This window comes from Salmo salar, chromosome 24, assembly GCF_965601325.2.
Source record: "Salmo salar chromosome 24, fSalSal1, whole genome shotgun sequence".
NCBI lineage: Eukaryota > Metazoa > Chordata > Actinopteri > Salmoniformes > Salmonidae > Salmo > Salmo salar.
Genome location: NC_138314.1, coordinates 4,276,583 through 4,299,111, shown reverse-complemented (window position 1 = coordinate 4,299,111; position 22,529 = coordinate 4,276,583). Strand labels below are relative to the sequence as shown.

The window sequence follows — 22,529 nt, the reverse complement described above, 5'->3', positions numbered from 1 at the left end:
CAAGGGGTCTGAATACTTTCCGAATGCACTGTACAACCCAACTCACTTTTTAATTTAGAAATACTTATGCAAATATACAGTATTCAATCGTGTTACAAGCAATTCAATAACTTCACTGTTAACCAAGACATTTGATTGGTTCAATAACTTGAGATAATGTTTCAAAATATTTTCTTTACACAAGACTTTCGCATGTAGAAGCCACAATATTATAACCAAGGATTGGCTACTTTAACATAGGAAGCTTATCAGGCTCTTTTGTAACACTACAGATGCTGGCAGTGAACAAGTTTAAGTTTGACTATACCACAGCATTATTGAATACTCATTTCTAATTGGCTAGAAGGCCATTCTAGAATGGACATTAAACGAACGAGTGGGTCTGTAAATATCAATCTATTCGAATGAAGAACTGGGTCGCATCTCCAGCAACCAAAAGATGAGAAAGTATTTATTTGCTTATAAAAAATGTAATATCAACGGGGGGGAAAGTATTTCTACCTGTAAATGTGTGCTTTCCTATTGTTTTCTTTGGCAACTGTGGTATAAGCAGGATAAACGCCTCCATTCTGTACATTAACTTAGAAATCATCATCCATTATTTCCAAGGTAATGTAGAAAGTCTGCATTTATCCCATACATTAAGGAATACAATAGACCACATTAACTGGAGTGACATTCACTCTCACGGGTGGCCAAAACGAACAAACTGAAAGCCACGTCCCCAATAAGCTACACCCCCAACTCTTCATATAGGCTGCTATCGCTACATTGCCTCACCGCTATTCAATGCGCATGAGGTGTTGAAAGCAATTTAGAAGCTTTCATTCAATTCCAAATATCACACTGATCTGTCGAATTTGTTATTCGATTCCAAATCGGCTTGGGCGGTATACCGAGGTATTTGGAAAAAGCCACGGGATAGTTTTTCAATACCGTCAAAAATATATTTTTATTAGCATTCTGGTAATATTGGCCTAATAAAGCCCCACAGTGGAGGTGTCATAAACCCCATAAAACCTAGCGGTCAAACAGGAAAATGGTTCCAATCGTTTTCCACCTTTCATTTTTCCCATATAGGATTTTACAAACACACATAAGGTCTAGCTTACCCTGGCGTGAAGTTCTGTTTCAGACAGGGTGACTTTTATAAATATTGTAGCACGCTCAAGGGTGTGGGGTTTCCACGCCACCAAGTTCAATAACAAAACATGCACCAGTAGTACAAATAGAAGGCAAATGTGGAGTTTATTTGGGATATTGGTACACTGGGGAAGAGGGGGGAATTCACCAATCACCTCGCAGTCCACAAGCCGTCCTCGGTGTCCGTTCCGTTTTCCAGGAGTAATCCTCACACTTGGGTCCTCAGCCAATCCGGTCCGGTACACAAGGGGGTTGGGTCCAACAGTCCAGGTCACAACAGGTACTCACACAGATACAGTTCTCTCACTCTTCATAACACACTTGGCTCTCTCCTACTCTGCCCCTTTGTGCAGGCTGCTTCCTCCTTTATCCCCAAGCACTCCCTGGCTTAACGACCTACAGCCTCGCCTCGTTGGGGCAAAAAGTCCATATAAGGCTCGGGGGTGGAGCCAGCGACCTGCAAGATATCTCCCCTCAATTACCACTCCCCTCACCTCTCCCTACCGTCTGCCACACATCCCCCCCTCAGCTCCGACCGGGAGGGAGGGGCGGTCCAGCTCCCTAGAGCATCCCTCCTGGAGAGGGCATCGGCATTTCCATGGGCTGCACCTGATCTGTGGACAACAGAGAAAGCAAAGGGCTGTAAGGATAGGAACCAGCGCGTGACCCGGGCGTTACTGTCCTTATTCCGTGACATCCAAACCAGTGGGGCATGGTTCGTTACGAGGGTGAAGTGCCGTCCCAATAAGTAATACTTCAGTGTTTCTAGCACCTACTTGATCGCTAGACATTCTTTCTCCACTTTGGAATATCTTTGTTCCCGCGGCAACAGCTTCCGGCTAATGTACATGACTGGGTGTTCCTCACCTTCTTGGAGCTGTGATAGGATGGTACCCACCCGTTTCGGATGCATCGGTCTGAACCACCAGTGGTTTGGAGAAGTCCGGTGTCACCAGCACGGGTTCAGAACACAGTGCTCCCTTTAGGTCCTGGAAGGCTTTCGCTGTCTCCTCAGTCCACTTCACCTGGGCGGGCAGACAGCTCCTAGTCAGATCGGTCAGGCTGGCTAGGGAGGCAAAGTGGGGAATAAATCTCCGGTAGTAACTACTCAACCCCACAAACGTGCGTACCTGCTTCTTGGTGAGGGGGCGGGGCCAGTCCTGAATCGCCTCCACTTTCTTCACCTGGGGTTTGACACATCCCCTCCCGATCGTGTACCCCAGGTACTCAGCCTCCCGCAGGCCGAGCCGACATTTCTTTGGGTTTGCTGTTAGCCCCGCCTTCCGTATGGCCTGCACTACCACGCTAACCTGGTTTAGATGGGTCTCCCACTCACTCCCATGGATCACAATATCATCGATGTATGCCGCCGCGTACTTCCAATGGGATCGGAGAACCCGGTCCATCAACCTCCATCAACCTGCCAAAGGGAAGCTTCTTATAATGTAAAAGTCCGTCCGGGGTGGCGAAAGCAGTTTTCTTCCGTGCCTCGGGAGCTAAGGGCATTTGCCAATAATCCTTTGTCAGGTCGAGCGTGCTGATAAATCGGGCTTTCCCTAGCCGTTCGATTAATTCATCAATTCGGGGCATGGGGTAGGCGTCAAACTTTGAGATTTCATTTACTTTTCTAAAATCATTACAGAATCGAATGGTGTCGTCTGGTTTCGGCTGCACCACTCACTATTCGACTCTTCGATTATATCAGCTTCCAACATCGTTTTTACCTCGGTCCTGACAGCCTCTCTCCTTGCTTCCGGTATGCGGTAGGGTCTCAACTTCACCTTTTTCCTGGGTTCGGTGATGATGCTGTGCCAGATCGGTGTGTCCTGGTTCACTGGAGAACACATCCTGGTTTCGGCCGACCAACTCCCTCAGCTCCTGCTTCTGGACTTGACTCAGCTGCTCCTCCATTGTCACCTCTGCCGGTTCGGCCTCTGTGGTAGCCTTCTTCGGGGAAATAGAGTAGAGTACATCACGTGCATTCCATTTCTTTAGCAGGTTCACATGGTAAATCTGGGTCAGATGCCTACGTCCCGGCTGTCCTGACCTTATAGTTGACTTCACCCACCTTCTCAATAACATCATATGGCCCGTTCCATCGGGCCAAAAACCTATATTCTGAGGTAGGGACCAACACCAACACTTGTACACCCTCGCTTGGGCCTCCTGGGCCTCCAGCATGTGTTCCCGTACCAGGAGCCACAGGGTTGCCATCCGATCTCTCATTTCTCCCATGTGCTCCACGAAGGTTCGGTGGGGCGACCAAAACTCCATCCCACCAAAACAGGCTAAACTTTTCAAACAGGGCATTATGATAATTTTCACAATTTCACCCGTATTATTCCAAACACATAGTGTGGAAATATATATAAAACACAGGAAAACCAATGTTTTTGACTGCACTTGGCCTTTAAAACCTAATTGGTAATTGATAAATGCGATTAGTTGAATTGGATAGCAGGGAGACCATTGTAACAAATCTCATCTCGCATGAAGGGATAAGGGAATTGGGGCTATGTTCCAAATGGCATCCTATTCCCTATGTAGGGCCCTACTTTTGACAGGGCCCATATTACTCTGGTCAAAAGTAGTGCACTATATAGGGAATAGGGTGCCAGTGTGTCAGTACTGGGAAGGAATTCCCTTCAAAGTATTAGGGCAGGGGAGAAAGGGCACTGTTAAAATGCAGTACATTGATTCCACATGGCTGAATACAATCAGAGAGGGACAATGGGAAAGTGTATTACTGAGAGTGCTCTGGACTGAGAGGGCTTTGGCTCTGGTGCTCACTAACCATAGCAGTCAAAGAAACTAGATGTGAAAGTTTGCCCTCTATTGGCAGTCTGCCTGAAGAGACCCGTGATATAACTTCAGAGAACAGTAATGTAGCTGCAGGTGTATTATATTGCCCATTTCAATGGGATCCCATGTCAAGTAAGTACATGAGCGCACAAGTATTAGTATTACATTGATGTACTAAGTGCCTAAAGAGATACATGTCTGTGCATAGTGTTTCAAGATCTGTAATATAACTGTATGATTCTCACAGAAACATTTGAGAGCTTTCTATAAATTAACTGACTAACATTCACCTAGGTATTTCTGAGATGATGAAAAACAATTTAAAACATTCTTAAAAGCTGCTAGCGAGGTGAGGCAAGCCACTGGAAAGATTGCCAACACATAAATCCATCTGTAATCCATCAGCATGTTCTGAGAGGCATGTCAGTTGGATTTGAAGTGTACATGCAGGACTTGGAAGAAGAATTCTCTGTCCCAAATGGCACCCTATTCCTTATTTAGTGCAATACTTTATAGCACTGTCTTGATAGGTATCAATTGAGAATCCAAAACAGATTTTCTTAAGAGGCGGCCCAAAAGGGAAAAATACATGTTCAAAGATCCTAGATGGAAAGATTTGAAAATGAGAGGCTTTCATAATGTATCTCCAAAACGATTAATGATAAGATCAGTGAAAATTACACTGACAAGAGCTACTTTCTTGGTGGCCAACTCCCATTTAAAAAATAGCCTAGAGTTTTTACAGTGAAACATATGGATTGAGTTGATGAGAAATAATGAGTGTGCCATGCATAGTCACCTGTAGGAAGAAGAGACGCTGAGTGATGTCCTGAACCAACTCCTCCTCTGCGTTCTCAGGGTAAAACTTGGCCAGGAAATTAAGGGTGATTGGTTCCTCCTTGGACACATCGTGGTCCAAAACCTGCAACAGAGACCAAAACAACATGGACAACTCAATTAGTCAGACAGTTTCTTGCCAGGCTCCTGACATCCCTAGAAGATGTATGGCTGGTGAAGAAGACTACATCTCGATTCAACTCACAGTGTTCACAAACAATGTAAGGGACACTGAGTACAAACCAGCACATCAATCTACTTCAGCAAGTCCGTCTGTTGCTGAGATTTACCTTCTTGTCCATCTTGATCCAGGCTACAGCGTCTTTGACATCATACTGGAACCCGAAGAACCACGTCTCTCTCAGTCCCAGAGCCCGGCACACCAGATCAAAAAGATCTTTTCCCTTCCATTTGACCTGAAAAACGAGATAGCAGCATGAATTGATATTAAGATAAATATGTGAATAGTCTCATGATGTGGGTGGAGTGAATGATTGACAGAGCAAATAGCATCTACAGAGGGCAGTATGAAATAAAGCAGAGGGTAAGATAAGTCATAATAGTCATGATGAGAGTCATGAGAGGCGACAAATGCCTTTGCTCAGGCTGGACATAGACAGCCCATCTTTCATAAGCAGGGAGCCGCTAAAAGTATTTCTATATCCAGTCAGCTCAAAGCTCAGAGAGGCATATCAGATGCACATTCATTCTCAATTAAAAAAGCTTTCATCTCAGATTGTTTAACATTAAAATGCACCAATAGAACTTTAACAGTACGCCAATTCAGGCTGAGCAAGAGAGAAAGAAAAGTGCCTAGGATATCAGCTCAATATGAGAAAGAAATTAAGGACAACTGAAGTACAGTCACGGTCAATTTAATAATGTTCTTCAAAGACTCTCCACCTAAAAATGCAAACACTCAATAATTACTATTTATCAAGCATATAATTTATAAAATTGTCATCCAGACACAGACAGTAATCTGAGCAAACCTGCAATTGATGTTCTGCAGGTCTGTGTTATTACCAATTTCCAACCGTGGTTGCGTTCAGGCTCCCTCACTTGTTAAGTACTGATGGCCTTTCCAAGTTATTATTATGATGCATTCTTTACATAGACTAAGGCCCAAGGCAATGTTAAGTTGACTGTTATGTTAGTCAATTGCACTACAGTAGCTGAAAGGCAAAGGACTAAAAGTAATCTAGGCCTATTCTATACATCTGCATAGGTATTATCCTAAAGCCTATAATTTCTTCTTTAGTTGGATTCGAGAACAACATCTACATTTCATTACCCTCTTTTGGTTAATGAATTGTATTGAAGTGACCTTAAAAAGAGCAACACAGAGGTAATCTCTCTGCAAACTGTTGTTTCCTCTTGAGCCTAATATGAAGAAAATATATTGCATATTTTACACTGTGAATGATTCTTGCATTACATGGTTATTGTTTTTCAATTACATAGCCTACTAAGTTATTACTATTACACAGATAGTTTCAAATGGGTGTAGTTACTGTAGCCCAGTGTTTCCCAACTCCCGTCCTCGAGTACCCACAACAGCACACATTTTTGTTGTAGCTCAAGACAAACTCACCTGATTCAACTCAATGAGGGCTTGATTATTAGTTTACAAGTTGAATCAGGTGTGCTTGTCCAGAATTGAGAAACAATGCTGTAGCCTATAGGGTCAAAGTAAAACAGAAGTGTCAGCTGTGTTTGAATAAAAAACAGATTAAACTGACTGACACCTGTAGATTCTGTCTGTATCCCAAATGGCACCCTATTTCTTATGAAGTGTGCTACTTTTGATCAGAACCCATCTGGCACCCCAATGGTGGAACAAGCTCCCTCACGACGCCAGGACAGCGGAGTCAATCACCACCTTCCGGAGACACCTGAAACCCCACCTCTTTAAGGAATACCTAGGATAGGATAAAGTAATCCTTCTAACCCCCCCCCCCCCCCCCCTTAAAAGATTTAGATGCACTATTGTAAAGTGGTTGTTCCACTGGATATCATAAGTTGAATGCACCAATTTGTAAGTCGCTCTGGATAAGAGCGTCTGCTAAATGACTTAAATGTAAATGTAAATATGGAATAGAGTGCCATTGGGACACAATCTGAGGGATAGCCAAGAAGGGCAGGGTGATGTCATAGGTGTCATCCTGTTGAGTGAATAGAAGAAGAAAAATGTTTTATTTAACCTTTATTTAACTAGGCAAGTCAGTTAGGAACAAAATCTTATTTACAATGACGGCCTGCACCGGCCAAACCCAGACGACACTGGGCCAATTGTGCACCGCCCTATAGGACTCCCAATCACGGCCGGTTGTGATACAGCCTTGATTCGAACCAGGGTGTCTGTAGTGATGCCTCAAACACTGAGACGCAGTGCCTTAGACCGCTGCTCCACTTGGGAGTCCCCAAGCAAGAGCTGGACAACTACATTATTCATGTTCGTAACAACTAGGCTACAAGCTACACATTGACACATACAGAAAGGGAGCACACACCTCACAACTGAATTCCATGTCTGCATCCATTGTGGTGATCCTGACATTGAAGTTCTTGGCTTGTTTTCTTCTCAATGAGTTGAGTCCCATTTTAGCTGCTAAGGCACTTGCCATGTTGACAAACCCTCAATTTGTTTAGCTAGACTATAACGTTAGTTATAGCTAGTGTATAGGTATAATGTGACGACGTCAACAGGTGCACACAATCGCGTCATAACAAGAATATCATGTGTTTTCCCATTCCATTCGTAGTCTTTTTAGAGACTATTTATATAATTTACATACTTTATCTTCTTCAGCGTAATAACAGTTCTGCGCGTGGGGAACCTTAGGGTTGCGCCAAAACATTCGCAAACTAACTTAGCTAATTTAGCTTTTTAGCTATAACTTACTTCAGCTACAACTAGAGTAATTTACTGTACCCGGAATTGTACATCTAGATTGGTAAAATGTATTTACTATAGCATTATCCAACACATTTTACTTCCAGCTGTGCTATTTGGATAGCTTATTGGCTTAATATAGCTAGCTAGATCGCCTAGCTAACTTTCGGATGGGGAGCTTCACCTGTTTTGTAAACATACCCACGCGCTAACTCATAAATTCGGTTGTTTCATACTCGGAAAACGGCTTCCCCGTTGAAACAGTAATTCCGTCCAAAAGTAAAGTATCCTCGCAATAATGGAAAGGTGATGTATGCCTTCTGAAACCTTTAATTACAACAACAGAAAAATCTGAAATCCATTAGCATACTATGCTAGCAGCTAACTAACTTCCTCATTCATCGAGAGGGCGGTCCTAACACATCTAGTTGTAATCAGAGATAGAAGTGGAAGCGAGACACCCCACTCGCAATAGTTTTTTTTGGGAGGGTCAATGAACTAAGTAGCCCAGACCCAGCTGCTATTGCGTTGGTGTCTACGGGAGATCCCCCTAGTTAAGTAGCCCGGAACTTACTATTGTTTTCAATGGTTAATGGCCTGAGTGACCAATCTTCATTTACCCACCATCTTTACTGTAATGTGAATATTCTTCTTTGGGTTGTAACTTGTGCATCTAGCGCCATCCTTTGGTTAGAAAATACCAACAGATGAGAATGACGTTGATCACACTGGTATTTTGAGTGGCCAACAGTGGGAATTATATGGCCAGTAACAGAGTCATGGGTTCACTTCAGTCAGTTTGCAAAACATTTTTATTAGTAGTAACTTAAGTGTATGTAAAACGGTAAAGACAAAAGCACTTAACCTGAAATGTTGAATGTACAGTACACTGGACCCAATTCTACATGAAGTGGAGATGTATCTGTCTTAAAAATCGAATTTCTATATGAAACATTATGTTATGCAAAGGATTATGCTGAATAAATGAGTTAATAAAAGCGAAAACATAAATGTTTATGTACATGACAATGTTTCTCCCAATCAGCCTGTCTGCTCTCACGGGGAATGATCGTTCATTTTCAAGCATCTGCTTACTCTTCCTGTCTTTCCTCTGCTTACTCTTCCTGTCTTCCTCTGTGTGTGTGTGTGTGTGTGTGTGTGTGTGTGTGTGTGTGTGTGTGTGTGTGTGTTACCTGGTAATTGTATCTGGAGAGTGATGAGGATTACCAATGCTCAAAGCTTCAAACTCTTCACAAGTAATAATGTGCTCAACAACTCACATAGTAAGTTGCATGGACTCACTGTGTGCAATAATAGTGTAACATGATTTTTTAATGACTATCTCATCTCTGTACCCCACACATACTGTCACGACTTCTACTGAAGTTGATGCCCCTCCTTGTTCGGGTTGGTGTTCGGCGGTCGACGTCACCGGCCTTCTAGCCACCATTGATCAGTTTTTCATTTTCCATTGGTTTTGTCTGGTCTCTTTACACACCTGTTTCATATCCCAGTAATTATATGTTGTGTATTTAACCCTCTGATTCCCCTCATTTCTCTGTCGGTGATTGTTTGTTAGTTATGTACGTGTTGTTTCTATATCGGTGTGCGACGGGTTATTGTTTTACCCGGATTCTTTTCTATGTTGGTTTTGGAAAGAAATATTCAATTTTTAAACCACTCTGTTTTACATTTAAGTCATTCAGCAGACGCTCTTATCCAGAGCGACTTACAAATTGGTGGATATCCAGTGGAACAACCACTTTACAATAGTGCATCTAAATCTTTTAAGGGGGGGGGGTTAGAAGGATTACTTTATCCTATCCTAGGTATTCCTTAAAGAGGTGGGGTTTCAGGTGTCTCCGGAAGGTGGTGATTGACTCCGCTGTCCTGGCGTCGTGAGGGAGCTTGTTCCACCATTGGGGTGCCAGAGCAGCGAACAGTTTTGACTGGGCTGAGCGGAAACTGTGCTTCCTCAGAGGTAGGGAGGCGAGCAGGCCAGAGGTGGATGAGCGCAGTGCCCTTGTTTGGGTGTAGGGCCTGATCAGAGCCTGAAGGTACGGAGGTGCCGTTCCCCTCACAGCTCCGTAGGCAAGCACCATGGTCTTGTAGCGGATGCGAGCTTCAACAGGAAGCCAGTGGAGAGAGCGGAGGAGCGGGGTGACGTGAGAGAACTTGGGAAGGTTGAACACCAGACGGGCTGCGGCGTTCTGGATGAGTTGTAGGGGTTTAATGGCACAGGCAGGGAGCCCAGCCAACAGCAAGTTGCAGTAATCCAGACGGGAGATGACAAGTGCCTGGATTAGGACCTGCGCCGCTTCCTGTGTGAGGCAGGGTCGTACTCTGCGAATGTTGTAGAGCATGAACCTACAGGATCGGGTCACCGCCTTGATGTTAGTAGAGAACGACAGGGTGTTGTCCAGGGTCACGCCATGGTTCTTAGCACTCTGGGAGGAGGACACAATGGAGTTGTCAACCGTGATGGCGAGATCATGGAACGGGCAGTCCTTCCCCGGGAGGAAGAGCAGCTCCGTCTTGCCGAGGTTCAGCTTGAGGTGGTGATCCGTCATCCACACTGATATGTCTGCCAGACATGCAGAGATGCGATTCGCCACCTGGTTATCAGAAGGGGGAAAGGAGAAGATTAATTGTGTGTCGTCTGCATAGCAATGATAGGAGAGACCATGTGAGGATATGACAGAGCCAAGTGACTTGGTGTATAGCGAGAATAGGAGAGGGCCTAGAACAGAGCCCTGGGGGAGACCAGTGGTGAGAGCACGTGGTGCGGAGACAGATTCTCGCCACGCCACCTGGTAGGAGCGACCTGTCAGGTAGGACGCAATCCAAGCGTGGGCCGCGCCGGAGATGCCCAACTCGGAGAGGGTGGAGAGGAGGATCTGATGGTTCACCGTATCAAAGGCAGCAGATAGGTCTAGGAGGATGAGAGCAGAGGAGAGAGAGTTAGCTTTAGCAGTGCGGAGAGCCTCCGTGACACAGAGAAGAGCAGTCTCAGTTGAATGACCAGTCTTGAAACCTGACTGATTTGGATCAAGAAGGTAATTCTGAGAGAGATAGCAGGAGAGCTGGCCAAGGACGGCACGTTCAAGAGTTTTGGAGAGAAAAGAAAGAAGGGATACTGGTCTGTAGTTGTTGACTTCGGAGGGATCGAGTGTAGGTTTTTTCAGAAGGTGTGCAACTCTCACTCTCTTGAAGACGGAAGGGACGTAGCCAGCGGTCAAGGATGAGTTGATGAGCGAGGTGAGGTAAGGGAGAAGGTCTCCGGAAATGGTCTGGAGAAGAGAGGAGGGGATAGGGTCAAGCGGGCAGGTTGTTGGGCGGCCGGCCGTCACAAGACGCGAGATTTCATCTGGAGAGAGAGGGGAGAAAGAGGTCAAAGCACAGGGTAGGGCAGTGTGAGCAGGACCAGCGGTGTCGTTTGACTTAGCAAACGAGGATCGGATGTTGTCAACCTTCTTTTCAAAATGGTTGACGAAGTCATCCGCAGAGAGGGAGGAGGGGGGGGGGGGGGGGAGGAGGATTCAGGAGGGAGGAGAAGGTGGCAAAGAGCTTCCTAGGGTTAGAGGCAGATGCTTGGAATTTAGAGTGGTAGAAAGTGGCTTTAGCAGCAGAGACAGAAGAGGAAAATGTAGAGAGGAGGGAGTGAAAGGACGCCAGGTCTGCAGGGAGGCGAGTTTTCCTCCATTTCCGCTCGGCTGCCCGGAGCCCTGTTCTGTGAGCTCGCAATGAGTCGTCAAGCCACGGAGCAGGAGGGGAGGACCGAGCAGGCCTGGAGGATAGGGGACATAGAGAATCAAAGGATGCAGAAAGGGAGGAGAGGAGGGTTGAGGAGGCAGAATCAGGGGATAGGTTGGAGAAGGTTTGAGCAGAGGGAAGAGATGATAGGATGGAAGAGGAGAGAGTAGCGGGAGAGAGAGAGCGAAGGTTGGGACGGCGCAATACCATCCGAGTAGGGGCAGAGTGAGAAGTGTTGGATGAGAGCGAGAGGGAAAAGGATACAAGGTAGTGGTCGGAGACTTGGAGGGGAGTTGCAATGAGATTAGTGGACGAACAGCATCTAGTAAAGATGAGGTCAAGCGTATTGCCTGCCTTGTGAGTAGGGGGGGAAGGTGAGAGGGTGAGGTCAAAAGAGGAGAGGAGTGGAAAGAAGGAGGCAGAGAGGAATGAGTCAAAGGTAGACGTGGGGAGGTTAAAGTCACCCAGAACTGTGAGAGGTGAGCCATCCTCAGGAAAGGAACTTATCAAGACGTCAAGCTCATTGATGAACTCTCCAAGGGAACCTGGAGGGCGATAAATGATAAGGATGTTAAGCTTGAAAGGGCTGGTAACTGTGACAGCATGGAATTCAAATGAGGAGATAGACAGATGGGTCAGGGGAGAAAGAGAGAATGTCCACTTGGGAGAGATGAGGATTCCAGTGTCACCACCCCGCTGGCCAGATGCTCTCGGAGTATGCGAGAACACGTGGGCAGTCGAGGAGAGAGCAGTAGGAGTAGCAGTGTTATCTGTGGTAATCCATGTTTCCGTCAGTGCCAAGAAGTCGAGGTGCTGGAGGGTAGCATAGGCTGAGATGAACTCTGCCTTGTTGGCCGCAGACCGGCAGTTCCAGAGGCTGCCGGAGACCTGGAACTCCACGTGGCAGCGGCCACGCGGTGTTAAGCGTTTGTGTGGCCTGTGCAGAGGGGAGAGAACAGGGATAGACAGACACATAGTTGACAGGCTACAGAAGAGGCTACGCTAATGCAAAGGAGATTGGAATGACAAGTGGACTACACTTCTCGAATGTTCAGAAAGTTAAGCTTACGTTGCAAAAATTTTATTGACTAAAATGACGAAGATGATACAGTACTGCTGGCTGGTGAAGTAGGCTAGCTAGCAGTGGCTGCGTTGTTGACTTTGTTTGAACGTGTAGCTGGCTAGGTAACCTATTTTCGTCGCGGGGGACGAAAATAGCTGGCTAGCTAACCTCGATAATTACTCCAAACTACACAATTATCAAACTATGACAAAGTCAACTAGCACTACACTAAATCAAGTCGTTCTGTTGTAATGTAATAGTTTCTACAGTGCTGCTAGTCAGTAAAGGTTGGCTAGCTAGCAGTGGGTTTGATGATGACTAGGTGTGTTGACTAAGTCTGGAGTCTGGACAACGGCGTCGCGTCGCGGCTGGCTAGCTAACCTCGATAATTACTCTAAACTACACAATTATCTTAGATACAAAGACAGCAAAGACAGCTATGTAGCTAGCTAGCACTACACTAATCAAGTCGTTCCGTTGTAATGTAATAGTTTCTACAGTGCTGCTAGTCAGTAAAGGTTGGCTAGCTAGCAGTGGGTTTGATGATGACTAGGTGTGTTGACTAAGTCTGGAGTCTGGACAACGGCGTCGCGTCGCGGCTGGCTAGCTAACCTCGATAATTACTCTAAACTACACAATTATCTTAGATGCAAAGACAGCAAAGACAGCTATGTAGCTAGCTAGCACTACACTAATCAAGTCGTTCCGTTGTAATGTAATAGTTTCTAAAGTGCTGCTAGTCGGTAGAAGTTGGCTAGTTGGCTAGCTAGCAGTGTTGACTAAGTTATGAGGACGAAAACAGCTGGCTGGCTAGCTAACCTCGATAATTACTCTAAACTACACAATTATCTTTGATACAAAGACGGCTATGTAGCTAGCTAAGAAAAAATTGCTCAGATCAAACAAATCAAACCGTTGTAATGTAATGAAATGTAATATTACCTGTGGAGCGAAGCGAAGTGCGACTACCCGCTCCAAACCCTCCTGCGCCTGACTTCCCTGCCACCTACATACACGGACTATGACACATACATTTATCTATAAAGTCCCTCACTCGAGCATTACATTTCAAACACATATTCAACCACAAAGACCAGCGCGCACCTATTGGTAGATTGGTAAAGACACTTTGGATGGTCTATCAATACAAAGATACAGGCATCCTTCCTAACTCAGTTACCGGAGAGGAAGGAAACCACTCAGGGTTTTCACCATGAGGCCAATTGTGACTTCAAAACAGTTACAGAGTTTAAAGACTGTGATAGGAGAAATCTGAGGATAGATCAACAACATTGCAGTTACTCCACAATACTAACCGAATTGACAGAGTGAAAAGAAGGAAGTTTGTACAGAATAAAATATTCAAAAACATGTATCATGTTTGCAACAAGGCACTAAAGTAATACTGCAAAACATTTGGCAAAGCAATTAACTTTTTGTCCTGAAAACAAAGTGTTATGTTTGGGGCAAATCCAATACAACACATTACTGAGTACCACTCTCCATATTTTCAAGCATAGTAGTGGCTGGGGAGTTTTTCAAAATAAGTAATAAACAGAATGGAGCCCAGGCAAACTCATATAGGAAAACCTGGTTCAATCTGCTTTCCAACAGACACTAGTAGATTAATTCCCCTTTCAGCAGGCCAAATCTACACTGGAGTTGATTACCAAGAAGACGGTGAATGTTCCTGAGTGGCCAAGTTACCGTTTTAACTTAAATCTGCTTGAACATCTATGGCAATCCTTGAAAATGGTTGTCTAGCAATGATCAACAACCAATTTGACAGAGCTTGAACAATTTTGAAAAGAATAATGGGCAAATATTGTACAATCCAGGTATGCAATCTTAGAACCTTACCCAGAAAGACTCAAAGCTGTAATCGCTGCCAAAGGTGATTCTCAGGGGTGTGAATACTTATATAAATTAGATATTTCTCTATCTAATTTTCAAGAAATTTGTAAACATTTGTAAAAACATGTTTTCACTTTGTGATTATGGGGTATAGTGTGTCGATGGATGAGAAAAAAAATAGATTTAATCAATTTTGAATTCAGGCAGTAACACATAAAAATACGGAATAAGTCAAGTGGTATGAATACTTTATGAAAACACTGTAAGTGTGTGAATTGGACCATTTTTCTGTCTTGTTATTAATGTAGCACATGAGCACATGGGGTGTGTGAAACGTACTCCTCAGCCTGAAGTGTTGCTACTTGCACCGCCGAATTGTTAACCTACCGTTGGCGCCGACTTTTAAGATGCTTCGGGAGGGCAGTCACCTTCAGGCCAATGATGGTCTTTTGAATGTCAACATTCTCACAATAAATACATTTAATATATTCTATCAAAAAAAGATATAATTTGGTTGTGTTTATGAAGGTCTTAGGTAACAGAATATGAAATAAAATGTATTTCAAAGAACACAGTAACATTTTCCTTAGTTTATATAACTGTAGGCTATTTGGAAAAGATGGCGCCGATAGAGATGGCAGCTCCGCTTCTAGTCCTTAGGAAAATGTGCAGTATTTTGTTTTTTATGTATTATTTCTTACATTGTTAGCCCAGAAAACCTTAAGTGTTATTACATACAGCCGGGAAGAACTATTGGAAATCAGAGAGACGTCAACTTACCAGCAGAACCAGCATTACGACCAGGAATACGACTTTCCCAAAGCGGATCATTTGCCTGCACCTCCCAAGGCATTTAAACTGTTTCCAGAGGATGACCCAAAACAACACTGCCGGAGGAGAGGGTGCCGGAGAAATCTTATAGTGAGGCTTCGGATGCGCGCACACTCCCCCACCGCTTCTGAGTATATTACACGCTAATGTCCAGTCGCTAGTTAACAAAGTTGACAAAATCATGGCAAGAGTTGCTTTCCGAAGCAATATCCGGGATTATAACATACTCTGTTTCACAGAAACATGGCTAGCTTGGGACATGCTGTCAGAGTCAGTACAGCCAACGGGATTTTCAGTGCATTGCGCCGACAGGAATAAACGTCTCTCCGGTAAAAAGAAGGGCGGGGGTGTATGTTTCATGATTAACGACTCGTGGTGTAATTGTAACAACATACAGTACTGGAACTCAAGTCCTTTTGTTCACCTGACCTAAAATTCCTCACAGTCAAATGGACCATATTATCTCCCAAGAGAACTCTCCTCGGTTATCGTCACAGCCGTGCATATCCCCCCACAAGTGGATACCAAGACGGCCATCAAGGAACTTCACTGGACTTTATGCAAACTGGAAACATATTCTATTATTTTGGGCCAGCAGCCAAATGCAACATGGCGCCGACAGAGATGGTCGCCTCGCTTCGCGTTCTTCGGAAACTATGCAGTATTTTGTTTTTTTATGTATTATTTCTTACACTGATACCCCAGGAAATCTTAAGTCGGGAAGAACTATTAGATATAAGTGCAACGTCAACTTACCAACATTACGAGCAGGAATACGGCTTTCCCGAAGCGAATCCTCTGTTTGGACCACCCAGGACAATGGATCAGATCCCAGTAGGCGACCCAAAAACAACGGCGCCGCAGAAGCGGCAGGCGGAGCAATCTTCTGGTCAGGCTCCGTAGACGGGCACATCTCTTACCGCTCCCGAGTATACTCGAAATTTGGCTTGTCACCGAAAACACTCACAAACTTTTAGAGATGCACAATCGAGAGCATCCTGTTGGGCTGTATCACCGCCTGGTATGACAACTGCTCCGCCCACAAACGTAAGGCTCTCCAGAGAGTAGTGAGGTCTGCACAACGCATCACCGGGGGCAAACTACCTACACGCCAAGGACACCTACACCACCCGATGTCACAGGAAGGCCAAAAAGATCATCAAGGACAACAATCACCTGAGCCACTGCCCGTTCACCCCGCTATCATCCAGAAGGCAAGGACAGTACAGGTGCATCAAAGCTGGGACCGAGAGACTGAAAAACAGCTTCTATCTCAAGGCCATCAGACTGTTAAATTAACCAGCCGTCACTAACATTGAGTGGCTGCTGTCAACATACTGACTCAAATCTCTAGCCACTTTAATAATAAAAAATTGGATGTATGTCACAGTTGTTGTCGGTGAATGAGGACCAAATCGCAGCAGGTACGTGAATGCTCATCTTGATTTTTAATTAATCAAAAAAATGAACATACAAAATAACAAAACACAAAAACGAACACTCGACAAATAAACAGTCTGGTAAGGCACAAGGCTATACACAGAATAATCACCCACAAATCACACATACAAACACACCCTAATATATGGGACTCTCAATCAAAGGCAGATAGACAACACCTGCCTTCAACTGAGAGTCCCAACCCCAATCAACCAAACATAGAAACACACAACCTAGACTAACCATAGAATTAACTAAACATAAACCAAAACCCGGAATTACTAAATCAAACACCCTTTACACAAACACACCACCCCGAACCACATAAAACAAATACCCCCTGCCACGCCCTGACCAAACTACAAAACAATTAACCTTATATACTGGCCAGGACGTGACAGTACCCCCCCCTTAAAGGTGCTACCCCAGAAGCACCTTAACAAAAAATAACCCCAAGCAACACCAACAAAAAAGTCCCCTTTTCTAAAGGGAGGGAAGGGAGGGTGGCTGCCGTCAACGACGGCACTGTGCTACACCCCCCCTCCCCAACCCACCTATTTCTGGAGGTGGCTCTGGTTCCGGCCGTTCCAGGCTGTCGGGCCACTCTGGCATCGCCGAGGGGCAGTCGGGCCAGTCTGGCATCGCCGGGGGGCAGTCTGGGCAGTCTGGCAATTCGGGAGAGTCTGGGCAGTCTGGCAATTCGGGACAGTCTGGGCAGTCTGGCAATTCGGGACAGTCTGGGCAGTCTGGCAATTCGGGACAGTCTGGGCAGTCTGGCAATTCGGGACAGTCTGGGCAGTCTGGCCACTCCGGCAGTTCAGGGCAGTCTGGCCACTCCGGCAGTTCAGGGCAGTCTGGCCACTCCGGCAGTTCAGGGCAGTCTGGCCACTCCGGCAGTTCAGGGCAGTCTGGCCACTCCGGCAGTTCAGCGCAGTCTGGCCACTCCGGCAGTTCAGCGCAGTCTGGCCACTCCGGCAGTTCAGCGCAGTCTGGCCACTCCGGCAGTTCAGCGCAGTCTGGCCACTCCGGCAGTTCAGCGCAGTCTGACCTCTCTGGCGACTGTTGACTGGCGGGCAGCTCTGACGACTGTTGACTGGCGGCCAGCTCTGACGATGACTGTTGACTGGCGGGCAGCTCTGACGATGACTGTTGACTGGCGGGCAGCTCTGACGATGACTGTTGACTGGCGGGCAGCTCTGACGATGACTGTTGACTGGCGGGCAGCTCTGACGATGACTGTTGACTGGCGGGCAGCTCTGACGATGACTGTTGACTGGCGGGCAGCTCTGACGATGACTGTTGACTGGCGGGCAGCTCTGATGATGACTGTTGACTGGCGGGCAGCTCTGATGATGACTGTTGACTGGCGGGCAGCTCTGATGAAGACTGTTGACTGGCGAGGCTGGGTTGACGCACTTGTAGCCTGGTGCGTGGTGCTGGTACTGGGCTTACCAGATTATGTACACGCACCTCCAGGCTAGTGCGGGGAGCGGGAACAGGACGAGTCGGACTGGGTTGACGCACTTCCGGGTCCGCACGAGAGACAGGAGCTGGAAACCCAGGGCTATGGAGGCGCACAGCCGGTCTAGATCTTACCTCCTGCACAACCCGCCTTGGCTGGATGGAACTAGTAGCCCTGTACGAGCGGGGTGCTCGTACAGGGCAGACTGGGCTGTGCAGGGGCCTGATGGTAGCCGTGCGTAGAGCGGGAGTTGGGTAGCCTGGTCCTCGGAGGCGTACCGGCGACCAGATGCGCTGCGCAGGCATCCTCCTACCAGGCTGGATGCCCGCTCTAGCACGGCACCTGCGAGGGGCTGGAATAACGCGCACCGGACTGTGCGTGCGTATGGGTGAGATAGTGCGCTCCTCAGCGAAACATAGCGCTCTCCACCCCATACGCTCCTCCATATAACCACGAGTAGCTGGCTTCCGGCTCTTCTTACGCCTAGCCAAACTACCCGTGTGCCCCCCCCCAAAATTTTCTTGGGGGTGCCTTTCGTGCTTCTCCTTCAGCGCGTACTTGGCCTCGTACCACCGCCTCTCTGCCTTGGCTGCCTCAATTTCCCACTGCGGGCGTCGATAATCCCCAGCCTGGTGCCAAGGTCCGGCCCCGTCCAGAACTTCCTCCCAAGTCCACTTCTCCCGCCAGTCCAACTCGAACTCCGTCTGCTCCTTCCTCTGCTGCTTGGTCCTTTGGTGGTGGGTGATTCTGTCACAGTTGTTGTCGGTGAATGAGGACCAAATCGCAGCAGGTACGTGAATGCTCATCTTGATTTTTAATTAATCTAAAAAATGAACATACAAAATAACAAAACACAAAAACGAACACTCGACAAATAAACAGTCTGGTAAGGCACAAGGCTATACACAGAATAATCACCCACAAATCACACATACAAACACACCCTAATATATGGGACTCTCAATCAAAGGCAGATAGACAACACCTGCCTTCAACTGAGAGTCCCAACCCCAATCAACCAAACATAGAAACACACAACCTAGACTAACCATAGAATTAACTAAACATAAACCAAAACCCGGAATTACTAAATCAAACACCCTTTACACAAACACACCACCCCGAACCACATAAAACAAATACCCCCTGCCACGCCCTGACCAAACTACAAAACAATTAACCTTATATACTGGCCAGGACGTGACAATGTAATAAATGTATAACTAGTCACTTTAAACAATGCCACTTTATAACATGTTTACATACTGTCACGGCTGTCTAGGACCAGTGGAGATGTGGAATCAGGAGCAGGAGACAGAGGGCCGGAGCAACTGTGTTTTAATAATAATAATAACACGCAATAGCCGTAGGGCACAGGGCGCGTGGCGAAGTCCGCCAGGGGAAAACACCTTCCCAAAATAAGCGCACTGAAAAGGAAAAAGCGCACGGGGCGCAGCCCGGCAATATAATAGATAATAACAGTTTTCCAATCGCAACTGTCCTGAGTGGACAATAAACAATCCCGCATGAGAACCCCAACTGAAAATACACACTAAATAACCCCCCACTAATGACAAACACAAAACAGCTGCGAGATACAGACAAAACCAAAAGACACAGAAACAACGATCGGTGGCAGCTAATAGGCCGGCGACGACTGCCGAGCGCCGCCCGACCGAGGAGGGGCGCCACCTTCGTTAGATACTGTGACACATACCCTACATTACTCATCTCATATGTATATACTGTACTCTATACCATCTACTGCATCTTGCCTATGCCGCACGGCCATCGCACACCCATATATTTATATATTTATATTTGTACATATTCTTATTCATTCCTTTACACTTGTGTGTATATGGTAGTTGTTGTGAAATTGTTAGATTACTTGTTAGATATTACTGCACGGTCAGAACTAGAAGCACAAGCATTTCGCTACACTCGCATTAACATCTGCTAAGCATGTGTATGTGACCAATAAAATTTGATTTGATTTGATTTACCATTCATTTTTATTGGGCACAAAATAATCTGGAACACAACCTAAACAAACAGCAAACACATCCAACAAATTTGTAAAGTTACAAGCCTGATGTTATCATTGCATCCTATGAATATGAGACCAAATACTTAAGATTTTGCTACTTTAATACAGGACTAAGATCGATTCGTACTACACCGGTGCCGATGCTCGTCGGATGTGGCATGGCTTGGAAACTATTACAGACTACAAATGGAAGCACAGCCGCGAGCTGCCCAGTGACAAGAGAATTCCAGATGAGCTAAATTACTTCTATGCTCGCTTTGAGGCAAGAAACATGCATGAGAGCATCAGCTGTTCCGGACGACTATGTGATCACGCTCTCCGTAGCCGATGTGAGTAAGACCTTTAAACAGGTTAACCGCCCTTGCTGTCTCTGCCTGGCCGGTTTCCCCTCTTTCCACTGGGATTCTCTGCCTCTACCCCTATTACGGGGGCTGAGTCACTGGCTTACTGGTGTTCTTCCATGCCGTCCCTGGGAGGGGTGCGTCACTTGAGTGGGTTGAGTCACTGACGTGGTCTTCCTGTCTGGGTTAGTGCCCCCCCTTGGGCTGTGCCGTGGCGGAGATCTTTGTGGGCTATACTCGGCCTTGGATGGTATGTTGGTGGTTGGAGATATCCCTGCAGTGGTGTGTAGGCTGTGCTTTGGCAAAGTGGGTGGGGTTATATCCTACCTGTTTGGCCCTGTCCGGGGGTTTCATCGGATGGGGCCACAGTGTCTCCTGACCCCTCCTGTCTCAGCCTCCAGTATTTATGCTGCAGTAGTTTATGTGTCGGGGGGTTAGGGTCAGTCTGTCACATCTGAAGTATTTCTCTTGTCTTTTCCGGTGTCCTGTGTGAATTTAAATATGCTCTCTCTAATTCTCTCTTTCTCTTTCTTTCTTTCTCTCTCTCGGAGGACCTGAGCCCTAGGACCATGCCTCAGGACTACCTGGCTTGATGACTCCTTGCTGTCCCCAGTTCACCTGGCCGTGATGCTGCTCCAGTTCCAACTGTTCTGCCTGCAGCTATGGAACCCTGACCTGTTCACCGGTCGTGCTACCTGTCCCAGACCTGCTGGAACCCTGACCTATTCACCCGGACGTGCTACCTGTCCCAGACCTACTGTTTTCAACTCTCTAGAGACAGCAGGAGCGGTAGAGATACTCTCAAAGATCGGCTATGAAAAAGCCAACTGACACTTACTCTTGTGTTACTGACTTGTTGCACCCTCGACAACTACTATGATTATTATTATTTGACAATGCTGGTCATTTATGAACATTTGAACATCTTGGCCATGTTCTGTTATAATCTCCACCTGGCACAGCCAGAAGAGGACTGGCCACCCCTCATAGCCTGGTTCCTCTCTAGGTTTCTTCCTAGGTTTTGGCCTTTCTAGGGAGTTTTTCCTAGCCACCGTGCTTCTACACCTGCATTGCTTGCTGTTTGGGGTTTTAGGCTGGGTTTCTGTACAGCACTTTGAGATATCAACTGATGTAAGAAGGGCTATATAAATACATTTGATTTTATTTTATTTGAGATAAGGAGCAAACTCTTAAAGGGAGTGCTCCTAATCTCAGCTTGTTACAGTGAGGGAAAAAAGTATTTGATCCCTTGCTGATTTTGTACGTTTGCCCACTTACAAAGAAATGATCAGTCTATAATTTTAATGGTAGGTTTATTTGAACAGTGAGAGACAGAATAACAACAAAAAAATCCATCCCCAATTGCACACATCTCAGGAGGGATTTTGTCCCACTCCTCTTTGCAGATCTTCTCCAAGTCATTAAGGTTTCGAGGCTGACGTTTGGCAACTCGAACCTTCAGCTCCCTCCACAGATTTTCTATGGGATTAAGGTCTGGAGACTGGCTAGGCCACTCCAGGACCTTAATGTGCTTCTTCTTGAGCCACTCCTTTGTTGCCTTGGCCGTGTGTTTTGGGTCATTGTCATGCTGGAATACCCATCCACGACCCATTTTCAATGCCCTGGCTGAGGGAAGGAGGTTCTCACCCAAGATTTGACGGTACATGGCCCCGTCCTTTGATGCGGTGAAGTTGTCCTGTCCCCTTAGCAGAAAAACACCCCCAAAGCATAATGTTTCCACCTCCATGTTTGATGGTGGAGATGGTGTTCTTGGGGTCATAGGCAGCATTCCTCCTCCTCCAAACACGGCGAGTTGAGTTGATGTCAAAGAGCTCCCTTTTGGTCTCATCTGACCACAACACTTTCACCAGTTGTCCTCTGAGTCATTCAGATGTTCATTGGCAAACTTCAGACGAGCATGTATATGTATTCTTGAGCAGGGGGACCTTGCGAGGTTTACAGGATTTCAGTCCTTCACGGCGTAGTGTGTTACCAATTGTTTTCTTGGTGACTATGGTCCCAGCTGCCTTGAGATCATTGACAAGATCCTCCCATGT

The 22,529-nt window shown here is 46.2% G+C and overlaps 1 protein-coding gene across 2 annotated transcripts in view; it reads right to left on the bottom strand.

The window, feature by feature from the left end:
• The window catches only part of nf2a (NF2, moesin-ezrin-radixin like (MERLIN) tumor suppressor a), a 67,789-nt gene extending 59,478 nt beyond the window's left edge, over positions 1 to 8,311 (bottom strand). The window contains exons 1-3 of one of the 2 annotated variants that reach the window (XM_014171225.3): positions 7,296 to 8,311; positions 5,073 to 5,198; positions 4,745 to 4,867 (exon numbers count right to left, since the gene is read on the bottom strand). In XM_014171225.3, coding sequence (XP_014026700.1) covers positions 4,745 to 4,867; positions 5,073 to 5,198; positions 7,296 to 7,409 — 363 coding nt within the window. In that variant the 5' untranslated portion in view covers positions 7,410 to 8,311. Of the gene's footprint in view, positions 1 to 1,298; positions 1,758 to 2,041; positions 2,198 to 4,744; positions 4,868 to 5,072; positions 5,199 to 7,295 lie in introns of those variants that run through there. The other variant, XM_082968435.1, reaches the window with a different exon arrangement.
• Between the last annotated feature and the right edge of the window lie 14,218 nt (positions 8,312 to 22,529).